The sequence below is a fragment of the Pezoporus wallicus genome, unplaced genomic scaffold, assembly GCF_028554395.1.
Source record: "Pezoporus wallicus isolate ANWC-B61680 ecotype Strahan unplaced genomic scaffold, APGP_CSIRO_Pwel_v1 contig_6155, whole genome shotgun sequence".
Classification (NCBI taxonomy): Eukaryota; Metazoa; Chordata; class Aves; order Psittaciformes; family Psittacidae; genus Pezoporus; species Pezoporus wallicus.
Window position 1 is genome coordinate 2916096 of NW_026637610.1, and position 16816 is coordinate 2932911.

At 43.2% G+C, this 16816-nt stretch overlaps 1 protein-coding gene and 1 long non-coding RNA gene across 2 annotated transcripts in view; one reads left to right on the forward strand and one right to left on the reverse strand.

The window, feature by feature from the left end:
- Positions 1–15462, forward strand: part of ABAT (4-aminobutyrate aminotransferase) — a 32748-nt gene extending 17286 nt beyond the window's left edge. The window contains exons 5-15 of the mRNA XM_057406641.1: positions 1586–1635; positions 5337–5417; positions 5648–5740; positions 6117–6179; positions 7292–7355; positions 8025–8173; positions 9020–9157; positions 10443–10610; positions 11336–11482; positions 11994–12105; positions 13296–15462. Of these exons, the coding sequence (XP_057262624.1) occupies positions 1586–1635; positions 5337–5417; positions 5648–5740; positions 6117–6179; positions 7292–7355; positions 8025–8173; positions 9020–9157; positions 10443–10610; positions 11336–11482; positions 11994–12105; positions 13296–13417 (1187 nt within the window). The 3' untranslated portion in view covers positions 13418–15462. The remainder of the gene's footprint in view (positions 1–1585; positions 1636–5336; positions 5418–5647; positions 5741–6116; positions 6180–7291; positions 7356–8024; positions 8174–9019; positions 9158–10442; positions 10611–11335; positions 11483–11993; positions 12106–13295) is intronic.
- On the reverse strand, positions 4171–16005 carry LOC130597781 (uncharacterized). The gene is made up of 2 exons (XR_008971860.1): positions 15753–16005; positions 4171–4730 (listed from the first exon to the last, which is right to left on the reverse strand). It is a non-coding gene; the product is annotated as an uncharacterized LOC130597781 (long non-coding RNA).
- Between the last annotated feature and the right edge of the window lie 811 nt (positions 16006–16816).

The following is a 16816-nucleotide window of genomic DNA, read 5'->3' on the forward strand; positions in this document are numbered from 1 at the left end:
AAAGAAAGTGAAAAGAGCAGAATCTGCTGCTTTAATACAAGACAGCAGTTTGTCAAACGGGGTGTTTTTATGGTGATGCACAGCTGAGGTATATGAATTTATGAGAAACAAAGATTTTCAGGCAGGTGTCTTGGAATGATGAATGGGTTGTGGCGGGTTAGATTTGGGTGTTTATCACAGCCCACGAGGTCCAAGTGCATGGCTGTCTATGTAGAAAGCCTCTTCCTTCCTGTGGGACTGTTAATGATCACACATGAACATCTGCAGTGTGCCTGGCTGGAATGTGAATCTTCATGCATGCAGATAAATGCCAGTGTATGACTGCCTGACAATCTGGACAGTATGGAGGCACAACTCTCAAACCCAGTTTTGGCAGCACTCTGCACATTGTGTGGAGGTAGCACTGCAGAGGGTGGTGTGGTGAACGCTGCCCAACTGCGACTGATGTCAAGGAGCGCTGTAAAGCCACTGGCAAAGTTCTGCCGGAGTCCCAGGGCTTGTCCCTACTGTGTCTGGCATAGCATGTGCTCTTCAGCAACCAACAGCCAGCTCTGAGAACAGCATGGCTGTGCTAGTAAGGTTACCCTGCACTGCCTGGCTGGAGCTGCTGAAGGACAAAAAGCCCTTGCTGACGTTTTGTTAGCACACTGTAATGCAGTGAAATTACAATTCCTAAGTGAGCTTTCTTTGGGAAAACAGTAAATGTGGATTTTTGCATGTCTGTTTTGTATGGTCAGCTGCCAAATACTGAGGAATGGCATGGAAGAAACGGGGAATGTTGACTTTGCAATGAAGAAAAATCCAGTCAGTTAGAAAGCACAGGGGGGGAAGGGAGGGGGGAAGCTCTGTCACTGTGTTGGGAATAATCAGCCTGATACTCAAGGATGATAAAGATTGCTATGAAGGCATAGCTCCAGCTACTGTAATGAACAGAGCTGCATGGGGACCTTCCCTCCACGGTGGTGGGTGGTCACTGCATGGTGAAAGCCACACAAGTCTAGCAGATCAGGGTTGTGGTGAGTGAGAATAGCAAGCAGCCTGTGTCAGGGAGGAGAGACTGGAGACGCTTCTATACCAGAGCTAAATGGTGACCTACAGAAACAACAGCTTGTGGGCTGCACTGGCAGAATGCAAAGCTGCTCTTAACTGAGGAAGAGGAGAGGTTCACATGTTGCACTGTACAGAAACCAAGTACATGTGGGAAATCTAGAAAGGAGAGCAAGCAAGTGGTTAATAGTTCTACAGTAACTATAATGCTTCAGTTAGGCCTTGTCAGGCAAAAGATCCATGTCTTGTTCATTTATTTTTGTGTTCAGTTTTTAACTTTCAGTATTTACATAAGTTTTGCTATTTCCTGACACAAAATTTGTACCAAAGTTCCAGATTAATGTATTTTGTAAAAAATATTTGAAGCTAAAGTACATTAACTTCAAAAGAAGTTCTATTACTATTTGCTAAAACATACACAAGTTACACAGAAGCAGTCAAGCATTAAGTTGAGGTTATAGTCTAGGTTAATCTTCACATTAGTTTATTGAAACCAGATGGAAATAACTATTTTCTTTCTTTGTTCCTTTTTTATTAGGTTACAGCCATCCATCTCTGATAAAGCTTCTGCAGCAGCCACAGAACTTGGTAAGTGAATTAAAACACGAAGTACTTGAAGGCATCCCCTCCTCCCTGTGGTGGGCATGCTGACTTTTCTCTTAAACTGATAATGCTTAATGACTCACTTTAAAGTATGATGGGATCTGCTGCTTCCAAAGGAACTGCCTCCAAAGCCCAGAGTGGATAGTGCAGCCAGGACCCCTCTGTCCCACATATGAGCATCAAAGCTTTTGCTGGTCCCCTATTCCGATTTCTGAAACCTGCCCCAATCTACTGGGAGGGCAGCACTAAACCACATCAGTCTGCACCTCCCTGTGCATTTTGGGTATCCAGCAGGCTCTAGCCTGGGTATGGCCTGGGCAGGATGTCATCTTCAACTAGACCATATCACTCAGAACCACGTCCAGCCTGGCCTTGAATGTCTCCGGGGATGGTGCATCCACCACCTCGCTGGGCAACCTGTGCCAGTATTTTACCACCCTCGTTGTAAAGAGTTTCTTCCTCATGTCCAGCCTGAATCTCCCCTCTTTTAGTTTAAACCTGTTTACCCCTCATCCTGTTGCAATAGGACTTCCTAAAAAGTTTCTCCCCATCTTTCTTATAGCCCCCTTTTAAGAACTGAAAGGCTGCAGAAAGGTGTTCCCAGAGTCTTGTCTTCTCCAGGCTGAACAACCCGAACTCTCTCAGTCATTCCTCATAGCAGAGGTGCTCCATCACTGATCATTTCTGTGGCCTCCTCCGGACCCTTTCCAACAGCTCCATGTTTTTCCTGTACTGAGGAGTGCAGAGCTGAACACAGAGCTCCAGGTGGGGTCTCACCAGAGCAGAGCAGAGCAGAGGGGCAGAATCACCTCCCTTGACCTGGTAGCCGTGCTTCTTTGAATGCAGCCCAAGATACAATAGACCTTCAGGGCTGCAAGTACACACTGCTGGGTCATCTCCAGTCTTTCATCCACCAATACCCCCAGGTCCTTCTCCTCAGACCTACTCTTAAAGCCTTCATCCCCCAACTTGTATTGGTACCAAGGGTTGCCCTGACCCTGGTGTAGGACCCTGCACTTGGCCCTGTTGAACCTCATCAGGTTCACATGGACCCACCTGTTGAGCCTGTCCAAGTCCCTCTGGATGGCTTCCTGTCCCTCAGGCATGTCAGCTGCAGTACTCAGTTTGGCATCATCTGCAGACTTGCTGACGGCACACTCAATCCCACTGTCTGTTGTTGATGAAGATATTGAAGAGTACTGGTCCCAGTATGGACCCCTGAGGAAACCACTTGTCACTCTTGTCCATCCAGACATTGAGCCATTGACCACTACCCTCTGGATGTGACCATCCAGCCAGTTCCTCCTCCACTGAACAGTCCACCCATCAAATCCATAGATCTCCAATTTAGAGAGAAGGATGTTGTGAGGGACCGTGTCAAAGGCTTTACAGGTGTCCATATGGACAACATCCGTAGCCCTTCCTTTGTCCACTGAAATAGTAACTCCGTAATAGAAGGCCACCAGGTAGGTCAGGCAGGACTTGCCCTTGGTGAAGCTGTGCTGGCAAACCCACTGCAGACAGGAGTGTGTGCCGGGCTCTGCCTGCAGATAAAGCACCAGCTTTATTGTGAAAGTACTTCTTTTGAGCAGTACACATTGAGGGAGGGCCCTTGATTACTGTTCATGATGGGATCAGTGCTTTCTTATTTGGTTGGTTGTAATGCTCCACATACCCTCTCTGTAGCCAGGTATAGAGAACAGAATGTGCATCTGTTCATCTGGGACTACAGCAGCTTGATGTCAATGTTCTCTTCTTGTCAGTGCTGAGCATCTCATTAGCAACAAAAGAAAAACACAACTTTCTGCTCAGTAGCAAATGTCAATTGACTGTGAGAGCCCATAATCAAATTCACAACAAATTTATGGCCTCTTATCTGACTTGAGATGAAAATTTACTTCTAAGCTGAGACAAAAAGTCAAGTAAGATTTCTCTTACACACTAAACAAAAGCTTTTTGTTAATCTGTCAGTAACATCCTTGCTCAGGTTGTGGGGGGTTTTTAAGCTTGAGTCTGTTGAAATGATGTTTTGGAAATGAGACACTTGTTCAAGTTACGAAGTCCTATCTCACACTCTGTTACATCTCGTGTGATCTTTGTTCTTCCCTAAGAATTCTGATGAAGTGTTCTTGCAGGCACAGTGACCACTCATGCCCCTTGCTGTGGTCTACACGTCTGAATTCTGATGCAGCGTTCTTGCAGGCACAGTGACCATTCATGCCCCTTGCTGTGGTCTACATGTCTGAATTCTGATGCAGTGTTCTTGCAGGCACAGTGACCACTCATGCCCCTTGCTGTGGTCTACACGTCTGAAAAAAATGAGTACAAATTGAGGAGAAAGATTGAAAGATGCTCATAAATGTGCAAGCTTTGAGTTGCAGTGAAAATACAGATGTTTTGGCGGAGGCAGCGTGTTCCCTCTGGAGACCCATAAAGATATAAGTCATTGAAGCTCAGCCTTTAATTTCAACAATGACTTGTTATAACAAGAAGAATAACAAAAATAAGGGCAAATAACGCTGCTTTGCAGGTGGCAGACTTATTGAGCTTGTCTTTTCCTGAGCAAGTTTAATTTAAAATACGAAGTAGCACATTATGACTCAAATAAGGTTAGCTACAAAGACTAAGAGCAATGATGAGTCAGTTTTAATCCATGACACTTAATTTACATTAATTGCATAAACACGACATTAATCTCTGTTAGTGGACTGGGGAGACTGAGGGTGTTCCAGAATTGCCTGTGTGGGCCAGTGGCTCAGTATTCCCACCATACCTTCTGACACCAGAAGTACCTTTCTCAAAGGTGTGAGTCAGACTAGGTTGCTCAGGGCTTTATCTGGATCATGCAGTCTGCAAGGAGGGAGGCTGTACAGCCTCTTGAGGCAACCCATTCCATGGCTTCACTGTTGGTGACAAAGCTTTTCCATGTACCCAAATCTGCACCTCTGTCTGGATATATCACAGTCAATCTTCTGGAGCGTGATTAAAAGCATGATATTGAGTACTGGGGTAATAACATACAGGGGAGCTTCTCACCATCTCTGTGCTGCACTGCCCATTACTCTACATGCCTGAGGAGTCTGGAAGGGAGACAGCATGCCAATGAGCACAAATTTTTGTCAAGAATCTATTTTTTTGTAGTGTTGTGTTGCTGATCCTTGCGTGCGTGTTATCTTTCTCAGATGTAGCCCCTATCCTTTAAGTTCACATTTGCCTTGTTGCCCTGATTCCCACTGTAATAGTATCTGGAGGATGTTTATAAGAACAGTGTTGTGAAATGGTCTGTCTTGAGGCTCAATAAGGAAGAAAATGCTGCTATGCTAATTGTGTTTAGATTTAGCTATACAAACTAAAGACAAATAATTAAGATTTTGAAGTATATTCCCTGTGTATAAGGAAAAACGAGATTGAGCAACTAAAATGGCAATACTGCAGAGGAGATGTCAGTATCAGTTAGTGTGCCCCTTCTCTAAGGAGTCCTGCAAGAATGAAGTATTAAGAGTGAGGCAGAAAAACATTTTCTAAGACATGAGTATTGTCCTCTGGTTTTAAAACCCCTTCTTGCCACAATACAAATTTCTGCCTAAGTATTTGTAATGAGAATAAAATGTAACTGCGTTGGTATCAACATGATCCTTTTTATATGATAGTAAAACCTAACAATTTGTCTTTCTTTGTCTTTCTAGAGCACTTTTGTCAACAGACCTGCCCTAGGAATTTTGCCTCCAGAGAACTTTGCAGAAAGACTGAAGGAATCTTTGTTATCAGTAAGTTTGAGATAGCAGTGATGAGTTACCATGTTCTGTGCTTTTGGGCACGGGCAAATCAAAGGATGTTACAGACTTTGATAGGGAATTGTCTTTCCTCATCCTAGACTCAGTTAGTCTCCCATTATACTGAAGCTCATGATGTTAACGACTGAGCAGTGTTATCACCACTTTGTACTATGTGATATTATGTGTAATATTTTAGAGTAATTTTCTGTCTTCATTGACAGGTGGCTCCTAAGGGCCTGTCACAGGTGATCACCATGGCTTGCGGATCCTGCTCTAATGAAAATGCCTTTAAAGCAATATTTCTGTGGTACAGAGTGAGTAAAGTATTAAGATATTTTTGCAGGCTTCAATGTAAAATGAGAATTTATTCATTATCAGAACTGTTACTGTAAACCAAAGTAAGGCTTGGAGGTTGTCTTGTTCATGGTGTTAATTATGTTCAACCTAGTATAAAATCTTTATTTAAAAGTCTTCATCTGAGCTTTCACTTTGTATTGATACAACTTTAGAAATTACAAAGAAAAGGAAATACAGAACATGCAGATTGCAGTCACTATCTAGGAGCCACTGTCAGTGTGTTCATTGGCTCTAATTTGGCATACCAGCATCACTAATTTGTGGTTCAGCTATAACTGCTTTGGTTACAGCTACAGGAAAACTATCATTGGGTTCTTTGGGTTTTTTTTGCAGAACAAGGAGAGGGGCCATAACAACGTCACAAAGGAGGAACTGGAATCCTGCGTAATTAACCAGGTGATGTTTGCTCTTTTCCACACCTCAGAGGTACCATTGGCTTGGATTTATAAGGGAAGATTGGGAAGAAAAATCAGCTTTATCTTTTAAGTGGAATTTCGGGCTTGTAAATGTAGGAAATGGTGAAATATAAACTGCTCCCAACAAATATCAAGACCTGCTGCTTGTATTCTTGCATCCTTCCCAGTTGTAAATCTTGGGAAGCTCTCCCTTTTTTCATGGCATCATAGAATCATAGACTCAATGAGGTTGGAAAAGACCTTTAAGATTATGAAGTCCAACCCCAGCACTGCCAAGGCCACCACTAAACCATGTCACTAAGGGCCTCGTCCATGTGGTTTGTGAGCACGTACAGGGACGGTGATTCCACCACTGCCCTGGGCAGCCTGTTCCAATGCCTGACCACCCTCTTGGTGAAGACATTCTTTCCTAATATCCAACCTAAACATCGCCTGAGGAGCCTACATGATAGATGGATGGTGATTTGGCTCTTGCAATCACAAATTTGAACATGCTGGTCCCAGCCTGATCTATGGCACTTCTGTAGTGACAACCATTCAGTGCATTCACATGGGATTAGGGAGCTCATTTGGCTTTAAAAATGAGGAGGGTTCTTGTAGGGTTTTGTTGGGCTTACTTTGTTTGTCTTCAGAATTATGAAGTTCTTGATGCTGCTCACAGCCTGGTCCGACAGATGGCTGTCCAGTACAAATAACATGGCACATCATGACCTGAAGGAGCAGGAATTTTATAAGATGGTGTAGGACATGTAAAACTAATGATCACTTCTGGTGATCACCATCCCCAAGCATCCCATACACATGCTCACAGTTTGTACAAAAAGGGCCAATCCTACTGAATGTTCAGCCTTTGTGTGACCTCGTGTGAAGAGTTACTGTGATACAGTGTAAGCTGCCAAGTATTCATTAGTATTAATGATGTATTTGAGGAGGCTGGGCAGTTATTAGGGGATGACAAATGTGTATGTTTAAATGGGTGACTAATGCTGCCTGGTGCCTGACGGCGGCAGCCTCCACTGGGAGTGTTGAGGGAGGCAGCAGCGCTGCCGTGTGTCCGTGTCCCTGACTGCTGCCTGTCTGCTCTTCCTCCAGCCCCCCGGCTGCCCCGACTATGCCATGCTCTCCTTCATGGGTAGCTTCCACGGGAGGACACTGGGTAAGACAAGCATGGGCACACCTCCTCCTCCTCCTCCCTTTGCCTCCTCTCAGTGCTGCACTGTCTGAGAAGTGTTTTATTTTCCTTAGTCTCCTGTTTTCCATTAGAGAGGTGTAAACTTACTGAAGAACCTTGCAAGCCACACTAGTACTGAAACAGAGTGCTTGAGTGGCAGTGGGAATTAATGTTATATATATTATAATTATTTTCAGAAGGTCTCTTATGTTCATTCTGAATCTGACGTTTCTATCTGTACTAGTAAAAAAGTAACTTCTGGGTAAAATCACCACAACATGCGCACAAGAAGTCACTAATTTTTGCCATCTTATATTGGCTCGATCCCTGTTGTAAACACATCACCCATTCTGAGCTTTGCAAGCAGTTGTATTTGGTCAGGTGAAACTCATCTCATCTAAGCACCCTTTTCACATTGACAGAGGTTCTCCTGTTCTTTGGCAACTGTGCATGTGGAACCTGACACTTAAAAGCTGGAGCAATTCACTAAGCTTAGCTAAACAAATTACCCAGTATTTCAGAAACTAAAGTAAAACCAGAGCAATTAGAGAATTCTACAGTCCTGGTGTGAGGCAGTTTTTCACCTCTGGGTAGCATTTTTCCTGTATTGTTCCTAGACAGGTATTACTTCAATTTTTGTTTTTCTGGGTTTAGGTTGCTTAGCTACAACTCACTCTAAAGCAATTCACAAATTGGACATTCCATCGCTGGACTGGCCTATTGCTCCATTTCCAAGGCTAAAGTATCCTCTGGAAGACTTTGTGAAGGAGAATCAACAGGAAGAAGCCCGTTGTTTAGAGGAGGTAAAAAAATTCCCTGGCAGCTTTGTAGCTGCTTTTTTTTTTTTAAATAATGAATAGTATTAGTAGGATTAGCTGGTTTTCACTAGAAGAATGTTTTCAGGGGTTGGAGCAGCATGAGATTAAAGCAGCATTCACTGTTGTTTACTGTCCAGAGTTTGTCCCTGCCTTTCAGAGGAACAGCTAAGCTTACTGTGAGTTGGAGGTCTACATGAACCCTACCGAAGTGAAATACCACACGCAGGAGAAGTTCTGTGTATCACACTGAACCTGTCTGCCAGATCTTGCAAAGGGACGCTCGCAAAGAGCTAGCACAGTGTGTATAATCCTCTGCAAAGAGAACCTGGAACAGTGTTTTCAGGTTTTTCAGCTTTTCTGTGGTAGCTTTCTGGCTGTGGTCCTACCTATGGCTGCAGGGAGGGAGTGGGCAGGGATTTTGTGCCTTCTCTAGCCCCGGAGAGAAGAAAGGTGGCCAGAGCAGCATTTAAGGGAGGAAAACTGTCTCCAGGTACCAGAACCATGTGACTGCCTGTTGGGCTTACTGGGATCCAGGATCTGCCACTTCCAGGGATCTCTTTTGAGGTGGTGGTGGGGAGCAAGGCATGGTGTGCCCTGTGACTGGAACTGAAATAGGGCACATTTTGAAGCACCACACAAACTACAGAGGGGTTGTGGTGCGCTGGGGGCACATTTTTCTTATGCAAACGTGCCAAACCTCAGGGTTCCTAACACCTTTATAGCCAGGAATGCCTCTGAAATGTTGAAGTTGTGTTGCTGAGACTTAACCTTTCTAGGAGGAAATGTACAAATTCCTGAAAGGCGAATGTACCATAAATGTCTGATTTACAGGTGGAAGACCTGATTGTAAAGTACAGGAAAAGGAAGAAGATTGTGGCTGGAATCATTGTAGAACCAATACAGTCAGAGGGTGGGGACAATCATGCTTCTGATGACTTCTTCAGAAAGCTACGGGATATTGCCAGAAAGGTAATCAAATATTTCACTGTTCACTCAGTGGTAGCTAAACATGCAAATACTTCTTGGTGTCTCCAGAGGCCCTCTCCCCTGCCTCAGTCAACCTGAGAGCCTCCAGGCCTCCTCACAGCAGTTGGGGTAGTTATGTTTGTGTATTCAGATACAGGCAGCCCCTTATCAACACAGAACATTCTCTTCCATTGGATGCACGCCTAGTGCTTTCTTGTAATGTCTGAGAGAGAAATTGCTCTGATTCATTAACTGTGGATTTCACAGTACTGTTCTCTGAATTATAATGGAAATTTGTTGAGGGGATTCAAACAATTTCAGAAGAGGCAGGTTTGGAAAAGGATGATATTTTGTTGACAGATTTGTTTTTAATTAAAAAAAAAAAAAGATGTTGCAGTAAAACAATGCAGATGTCTTGATACTTGGAAAGTGAAGTAACTTAGAAGTGATGGTACTCAGTAAGACTGACTCAGTACTTTTTTCACCCTCAAAACATTTGTGTGCTTACAGAAAGGGGTATAGGTGATGTCTAGGAAATTCTGTTCTGCCACGAGAAAAAGCAGCTTTTCCCATAGTTAACAATTACTCATGCTGCAGTGATAGAATGAATGAGGTGAAGTGTGAAAAGGTTTGCCTTGTCTAAAACAAGATGCTGCCAAAAGTATTCACCTATTTTTCATTACCATATGATGACATAGCTTGATCTCCCTATCTCAAAGTTTCAGCAGAATGGTACTTCACATAAAAAGCCACGTTGCTGGCTAAAATGGGCAGCTCTTTCAGCAGACACATCTGAAAAGGCAGATCTGCCAGGATCAGGTTAGACCCCTGGACTGAATGGATCATGCTGCTGGTATTGCCTTTACGCACAAATGCCTGACTCAGATTGGCAGCAGAGAATTCTTATTTAAAACAAACAAACAAACAAACCTCCTAGAAATAATATTCTACTTCCCTCAGGGCTTTGAAAATGCCACCCAGGCTCTTCCCACATGTTTTCAGGTCTCCTCTAGAAAATGTCCAAGATTATATAAAACCATGTACTTTGTGAATTTAGGTAGAAAATATGTTTCTAGTGCCATTCAGAGACAAACAGCTGAATTTTTAATTGTGAAATCTAGTGCAGGGAGTGGTGTTGGGATGGGGGGTGAGGAAGGGAGATTTGGAGCTGTGAAGGGAGAGGCAGGAGGGCTGTTGGAACTGGCTTATATTTATCTGTTCACTAAGGGAGGCATTTTTGGTTTGGAAAGGAGGGCTCATTCCCTGCTCTGTACATCTATCTCTACAGCATGGCTGTGCCTTCTTGGTGGATGAGGTGCAGACAGGATGTGGCTGCACAGGAAAATTCTGGGCTCATGAACACTGGGGCCTGGATGACCCAGCCGATGTGGTATCCTTCAGTAAGAAGATGATGACAGGAGGGTTTTTCTACAAAGAGGAGTTCAGGCCGAATGCTGTAAGATTTGTCAATGGAACGTGAACTTCATGCTAGCTGAAGACTCGTTCACAAGTAACTGTAGTGGCCATGGAATAGACAAGCTTTCCTTCAGTAACACAGGTTCAGCTGGAGGGAGCTGCTATTTCATAGACACTTGCTTTGTGCTTCTACAAAAGTAGTTGTATCTTCGCTTTTATTCCAGTTGCTGTCAGTCACAAAGGTCATAAAGCTGGTGGGAGGGAGAGAACTGGGTTTAGCCTAATGAACTACCCTTCAGTACAAAATCCAACCACAAACTGTAGGGCAACTTGTTATCTTCAGAGCTTGTATGCCAGCGTTTTGGATTCTGTCAGTAAGATTTCTTCTTTGCATTAATGGCCCTTCAGATGCAATAAATGAAGGAAAGAAAAAAAAAAAAAAGGCAGGTGGAAGAGCATAACGCTTGAATGTAAAACCTATATAGAGGATGATGATTTCCCTGTCATCTATAGCCACGTTTCAGTGAGATGTTAGAGCAGCAAGGCAGAATGACCTGAATTTGTAGCATAAAGTAGTTGCCCTTTGTTTCTGCTCAGCAGGGCAGCTGTATGGTGCTTTTACAACAAAAAAGGGGGTTGGTGAGATGAATGCATGATTTTTCATACACCACATGTTTGCTTTACCAGTTTGACAGCTTGCTTTTCTTTATTGTAGTGATTCGCCAGTTAATATATTTCACAATTCTCTTTCCACTCTTTCCCAAGCCCTATCGGATTTTTAATACCTGGCTTGGAGACCCATCCAAGAACCTTTTGCTTGCTGAAGTCATCAGGGTTATTAAAAGAGAAGACCTTCTGAACAACGCGACCCATGCCGGGAAAGCACTACTGACCGGGCTGCTGGATTTACAGGTAAACACCTGGAAGGATTAGAGATAAGAAGTTGAAATTTGCTCATCAGGTAGGACCTGACCTCATCTGCTTCAGACTCTTAGACTGAGGAACTCCAGCTTCAACTCTGGAGCCCCATGTGAGAAGGAAAATAAAGACAGGCATTTAAGGGTAGGCTCACAGATGCTTGCCTCCCAAAAGGCATTTTGCACAGGATAAACCCACATACTGTCTCTGCTCTCTCCACAACTCAAGGCACAGCAGGCAGGAGAACACAAAAAATTATAACCTTCGTCCTTTGGAGGGCCAGAATACAACTGGTACTACCAAAAAAGGTTACTCTTCTAAGAGAGGAGAATGGGGAAAAGAGCTTGCAGGTTGGGTGAGACATCGAGCCCCTGCAATAGGTCTGCTCCACTGTAGCGGCAGAGGCAGCAGGTTTCCATAGGAGGATGGTGGCGGAGCAGAGTTTGCCACCAGGTCCCCTCTGGGGCAGCAGCTGCCCTCCCTACTTCCTCACCTCTCTTTGCAGGCTCGTTACCCCCATCTTATCAGCAGAGTGAGAGGAAGAGGAACATTTTGTTCATTTGACACTCCAAATGATGCAACTAGAAACAAGTTAATTACAATAGCCAGAAACAAAGGTAAGAATGCTTGTGTGTGGATTAGCTTCAAGTGACAAGCAGTAGCGTATGTAATGTTTTAAATTTTGCTTTTTCCTATGGGGTATGTGTACTATAATTACAAACAAAACTGTATTTAACTTTTCTGGAAATACTTACATTTTCTAGAAACATCAGACCAGTCTGTTCCATGGTGTGCATTTACCTTTCTGTATAGGTCTAACATTGCTGAAGAGCTCTATCTAGGGCAGGAGTTTTTGTGACATCCCTTTCACATTCCTCTGCAGTGACCCTAGGTGCACCCAGGCACACATTACTTCTAGACACAGATCAGGAAAATGAGAAGAAAGCTAATGTGTCACTCAGGAGAAAGGGAGGAAAAGATAGGAGTTTTATGGAATACGCAAGAGTGAAATACAATATGTTGCCTAAAATGGGCACAGATCTACACCTACATCCCTCTCTGACTACAGAGCTCATAACCAGCCGTAGAAAAGCCCAGGTATCTGAAGCCCAATGTGCCCTTTGAATTTAACTGTGTGCGGGCCCTGGGTTTGCTGCTGTCAGTTTCTGCTGTTACTCGTATTTCTTGAAGCAGGCATGATGCATCTAAACTATTGTGAAAGCACAATTTTAAAGACTGATTTTTTTTAATTCTTGGAAACTAAGACAGCAGGGAGAGAAGGCAAGTGGTTTGTTTCATGGTAACCAAGGCTCTGACTAAAGGCAAGGCAAGCTCAGCTCTGTGCCATGGAGTTTTCAAAGAATTTAATTGATTCTGGGGTAAAAACAATAGCATGCACTTGAAGTACTGCAGGAAGTTGTTTGCCAGCACTGAGCTATTTTAATATTTTGTCATTAAAAATGAAGTAGCTTGCAATTTTGAAGAAACCTATTGTGTCATTTTGTGGCACTGCGGTACTTAACCAGTACAGCATGGCAGCTTTGAAGGCTCAGATGCTGTTGGAGCTCTTTCCACTGCTGTTTAGATTAGTCCCAACATTTCAGGTGTTTTAGCTACAGGCACCCACTGTGTGCTAAGTTGCTGTGCAGCTTGAGGCCCTTTTGAACCCCTGACTGTGTGCTGTATTGCTGTGTGGTTAGCAGTGATTTGGGGAGTTCTCCCAGCCCCTGCAGTGAAGTGAACCTCATTTTCTGGCTGTTTGGCAAGGATGGAAATGACTAGAGGACCTGTTCTATGCTTGGTTTAGGTGTTGTGCTGGGAGGCTGTGGTGACAGATCAATTCGTTTCCGTCCAACGCTGATCTTCAAGGATCACCATGCACACCTCTTCTTGAACATTTTCAGTGACATCTTAGCAAACTTCAAGTAAAAACAGTTCCCTCACACTGAACGCTATGAAATTAGTTTGCATTAATTCATGTCTTCTCTACTTATAAGTGTAAAGTCATAAACTAAGGTTTGTGTTCTGTCTGTAATCCTGCCCAAGGCAAGCTGCTCCATGCAAACTCGACCCAGGCAGAGCATTGGTACTGGGCACCAGCAGGTACATGCAGCTGTCCCACACTGTGCGTTCGTAGATGCTGCGGCCCTCCATCTTCTGGCTTGGGTCATACTAATTGCAGAGTCCTCTCTACATTCATGGTCCTGACTATTTGATAGTCTAAATATGACCTGGTACAGTCTGTTTGCACAGGTAATCCTGGCACATTTACTCTTCTATCCAGAAGCAGCCACAAGCCTGCCATACAGAAAGTGCCATTCTCTAATGGTAACTGGAATAAACCCAGTGTTTCAAGGAAAGCTTTGCTTTCCCACACTGCCAAACACAGTGTTTTACAGTTTTATGCCCCTGAACTCCTGCCACGCTAACTGGATCAGGACACCATCAGCTACTCTCTGCCTAACTTTCAGTCTGCACACACACCACTTCAGAGGCACTAATGCACTCAGCCACATGTGCAGTGCTGTACATGCAACTCAAGGACTCATGCTTCTTCCCTTGTCCTGGATTTTAAAACTTTTGACTTCTCTTACAATCAGACTTGTGCAGAGAAGACTACACCTCAAGGTATCTCATTTGAGAAAGCTTAGAGAATCGTGTGAAGCACATTATTACCACCCCTCAGCAACCCAGAATGATTTGCTGCCATTTACCCCAAACCACACAATAGGCATTCCTTTATCTGTTACACCTTCTACACAAATACTTGAGGCATTTTGGAAAACTACTAAGCAGAATTGCTTGATCTTGCCAATTACCCAACGTGGGAGCCACTACAGTGAAGGCCTAGTCCTAACTGCACATCTGTAATACAGAGTACTTCTGTGTTTGTTCTAATAGTTTATTCTGTCATTGATACTTAAGAGATCTTCTAGAAGGCCACAGATCAAAAAGTGTCAACAGTTTGTCAATACATTTCTCCTCAGAGTTGTTTTGGATGTCTCTTTACTGTGTGCTCTTTGTTGTTTGCTTAAGGCTGACCTGAACTAGGTCTAGTGCCTTCCCCCCCCCCCCCTTTTCTTGGCTAGCAAATATCTGCATTTTGCTTAATAAGTTTAACTTTATGTTGTACGCCAAAAAACAGGGACCATAGTGGACTTTAAAGCTGCTCCATTATGATCTGGCCACAATTTTTAAGAACATAATGAGACAGAGCATTAAAATACCTACACATTTAATACAACTACCAAAATATGAGAGGTTTCTTACCTGCTTTGAGAAGTATTAATTGTGGTTTTCCCTTTTTATTTCTTGAGTGCTGGTAATGGGAAACCCCAGTACACCCACTTCTGCTAGCCTAAAAACAACGGTATTTCTGTAAACCTCTGCAGAAACAGGAATCCTGCCACCAGCTGGTCAGAACCTGAGCAGGTTTTTGAACAGAGGTTGTAGAAATCTGGGGGGAAGGACTTGTAAACTGGTGTTCAGCACAACCTCATTGTCATTGCTGTCCTTGTAAGTGTATTATCAACAAGACGAAAGTCAAACTGAGAACTGTATTTGACAGCATTTTGGGAATTAGTTTGTTTAACATATCAGTGCAGTAGTTTTAGTAAATGTCTCTAGCAAGTCTTGTACTTTTACAGAAGCAAGGGTCCAGTAATTTGAAGTCTTACCACATCTTCACTTTTATTATGAATACTCTAGGTGTTTTTATAATTTTTACTGACACTCAGTAACTGTATAATTGTGTACAACATGTTGATGAAATCATGTTAGAGAATAACTTAGGAAGCACTGCAGCTGAAGCATATAAAGTTACTAATGTTTACAGCATCCTGTGGACAGTGCCAAATAGATGTTGAAACAAATACTTAACTACACTTCATGGTGTAACTAGTAACTGTACACAGATTCATAACAAATGACATCTTGTGTAATCAATATTCTTAAATAAAATATTTATAATGGAACTTCTCCAGGCTTTTCATTTTACACCTAGTACCTTCCTAAACTGAAGCACTGGTGCATATTAAATATATTCTATTGAAAATAAGCCTTCAAAAAACATGATGCGTGCTTACAGTCTGCTGTATTTTGCTGCAGTGGTGTTTTAGCCATGGAACACTTCTCTTTCTGCTACTGCTTTACCATACAGTGTCAGCCAAAATTTAAAAGAATGGAGTTTCCATGAGGAAAAGTTCAACACAAATCAACAGTAAATCAGGGTTAGCCCACGCAGTGACATGGCATTTTTACTTACCTGCATCTGCTGATCCACCAAGAGATGCAAATTTCAATATGCATGAGGAAGTCACAGGGAGAAGAGCACTCCAAATGTCTCTGTGAGTGAGGGTCAGCTTATTTGCTGTGAATTAACAGCTAGAAGAGCAGTGTAAGGAGTTCACTTGCTTATGGCAGCTCAGCAAGTGAGCAGATGTGGCTTTACATCCTGCTCCTCATTTCTACTGGTTTGGTTTGCAAAAGGAAGAATCATGCCAACAACTATGGAATTAGACCACCTGACGCAGTGTACTGTGTCACAGACACAGGTACTCAGCCCTGCAAGCACAACGGAATACAAAGCACACATTTCCAACCTTAATTCAACACTGCTTTCAGATGCCATACTTTTTTTGTTTCCTTTCAGGTAAACTCAGACTGGGGGAATAGGGAGTGAAAAGGGTATTTGGCAAAGGAGCTTTTGATGTTAAAATACGCCCAAATGGGTAAACACATCAAGGATATATAGTAACCTTCACAGAAGACATCTTCGTTCATAGTACAAGATAATTTTGGTAACATTTACTGAAGTTTTTGCAACTCTTGTTACAGCACTGATTAAATGTTAGTCACAAAACAAACACAAACATGAGTATGTGCAAAGCAGGTCGGTCAGATTTTCAGATGATCATGAGGATCCAAAGTGAATAAAGGCTCTCAGGCTGTCCTTGTAATCCACAGCATCACAGTTTACAGTTTAGGTATGTTTTCCCTTTGTTTCTATGAGAAGCCCCTGAAATACCACCCCAATCAGTACGTCACCCTTACACCTGAATTGTCCATGTGTCTTGCAACATGTTTTGCCCCATTATGTTCACGTCCTGGAAGACCTTGCCAAGGGACCCCACACATTGCATCCAGCATTGTATGCTGCTCCTCCCAGTCACCCCAATTTCATTAATGCATGAGCACGTAGCTCGCTGACATGCAGCACTGTTGAATGTATGTACATAGGAGTTTTAATTTCAAGAGGCTTCCTAGACAAACTGAAATGTGCTGAAAGAGACAACTAATTGAGGCTGTCCTGGTGGCACTTCAAGAGTT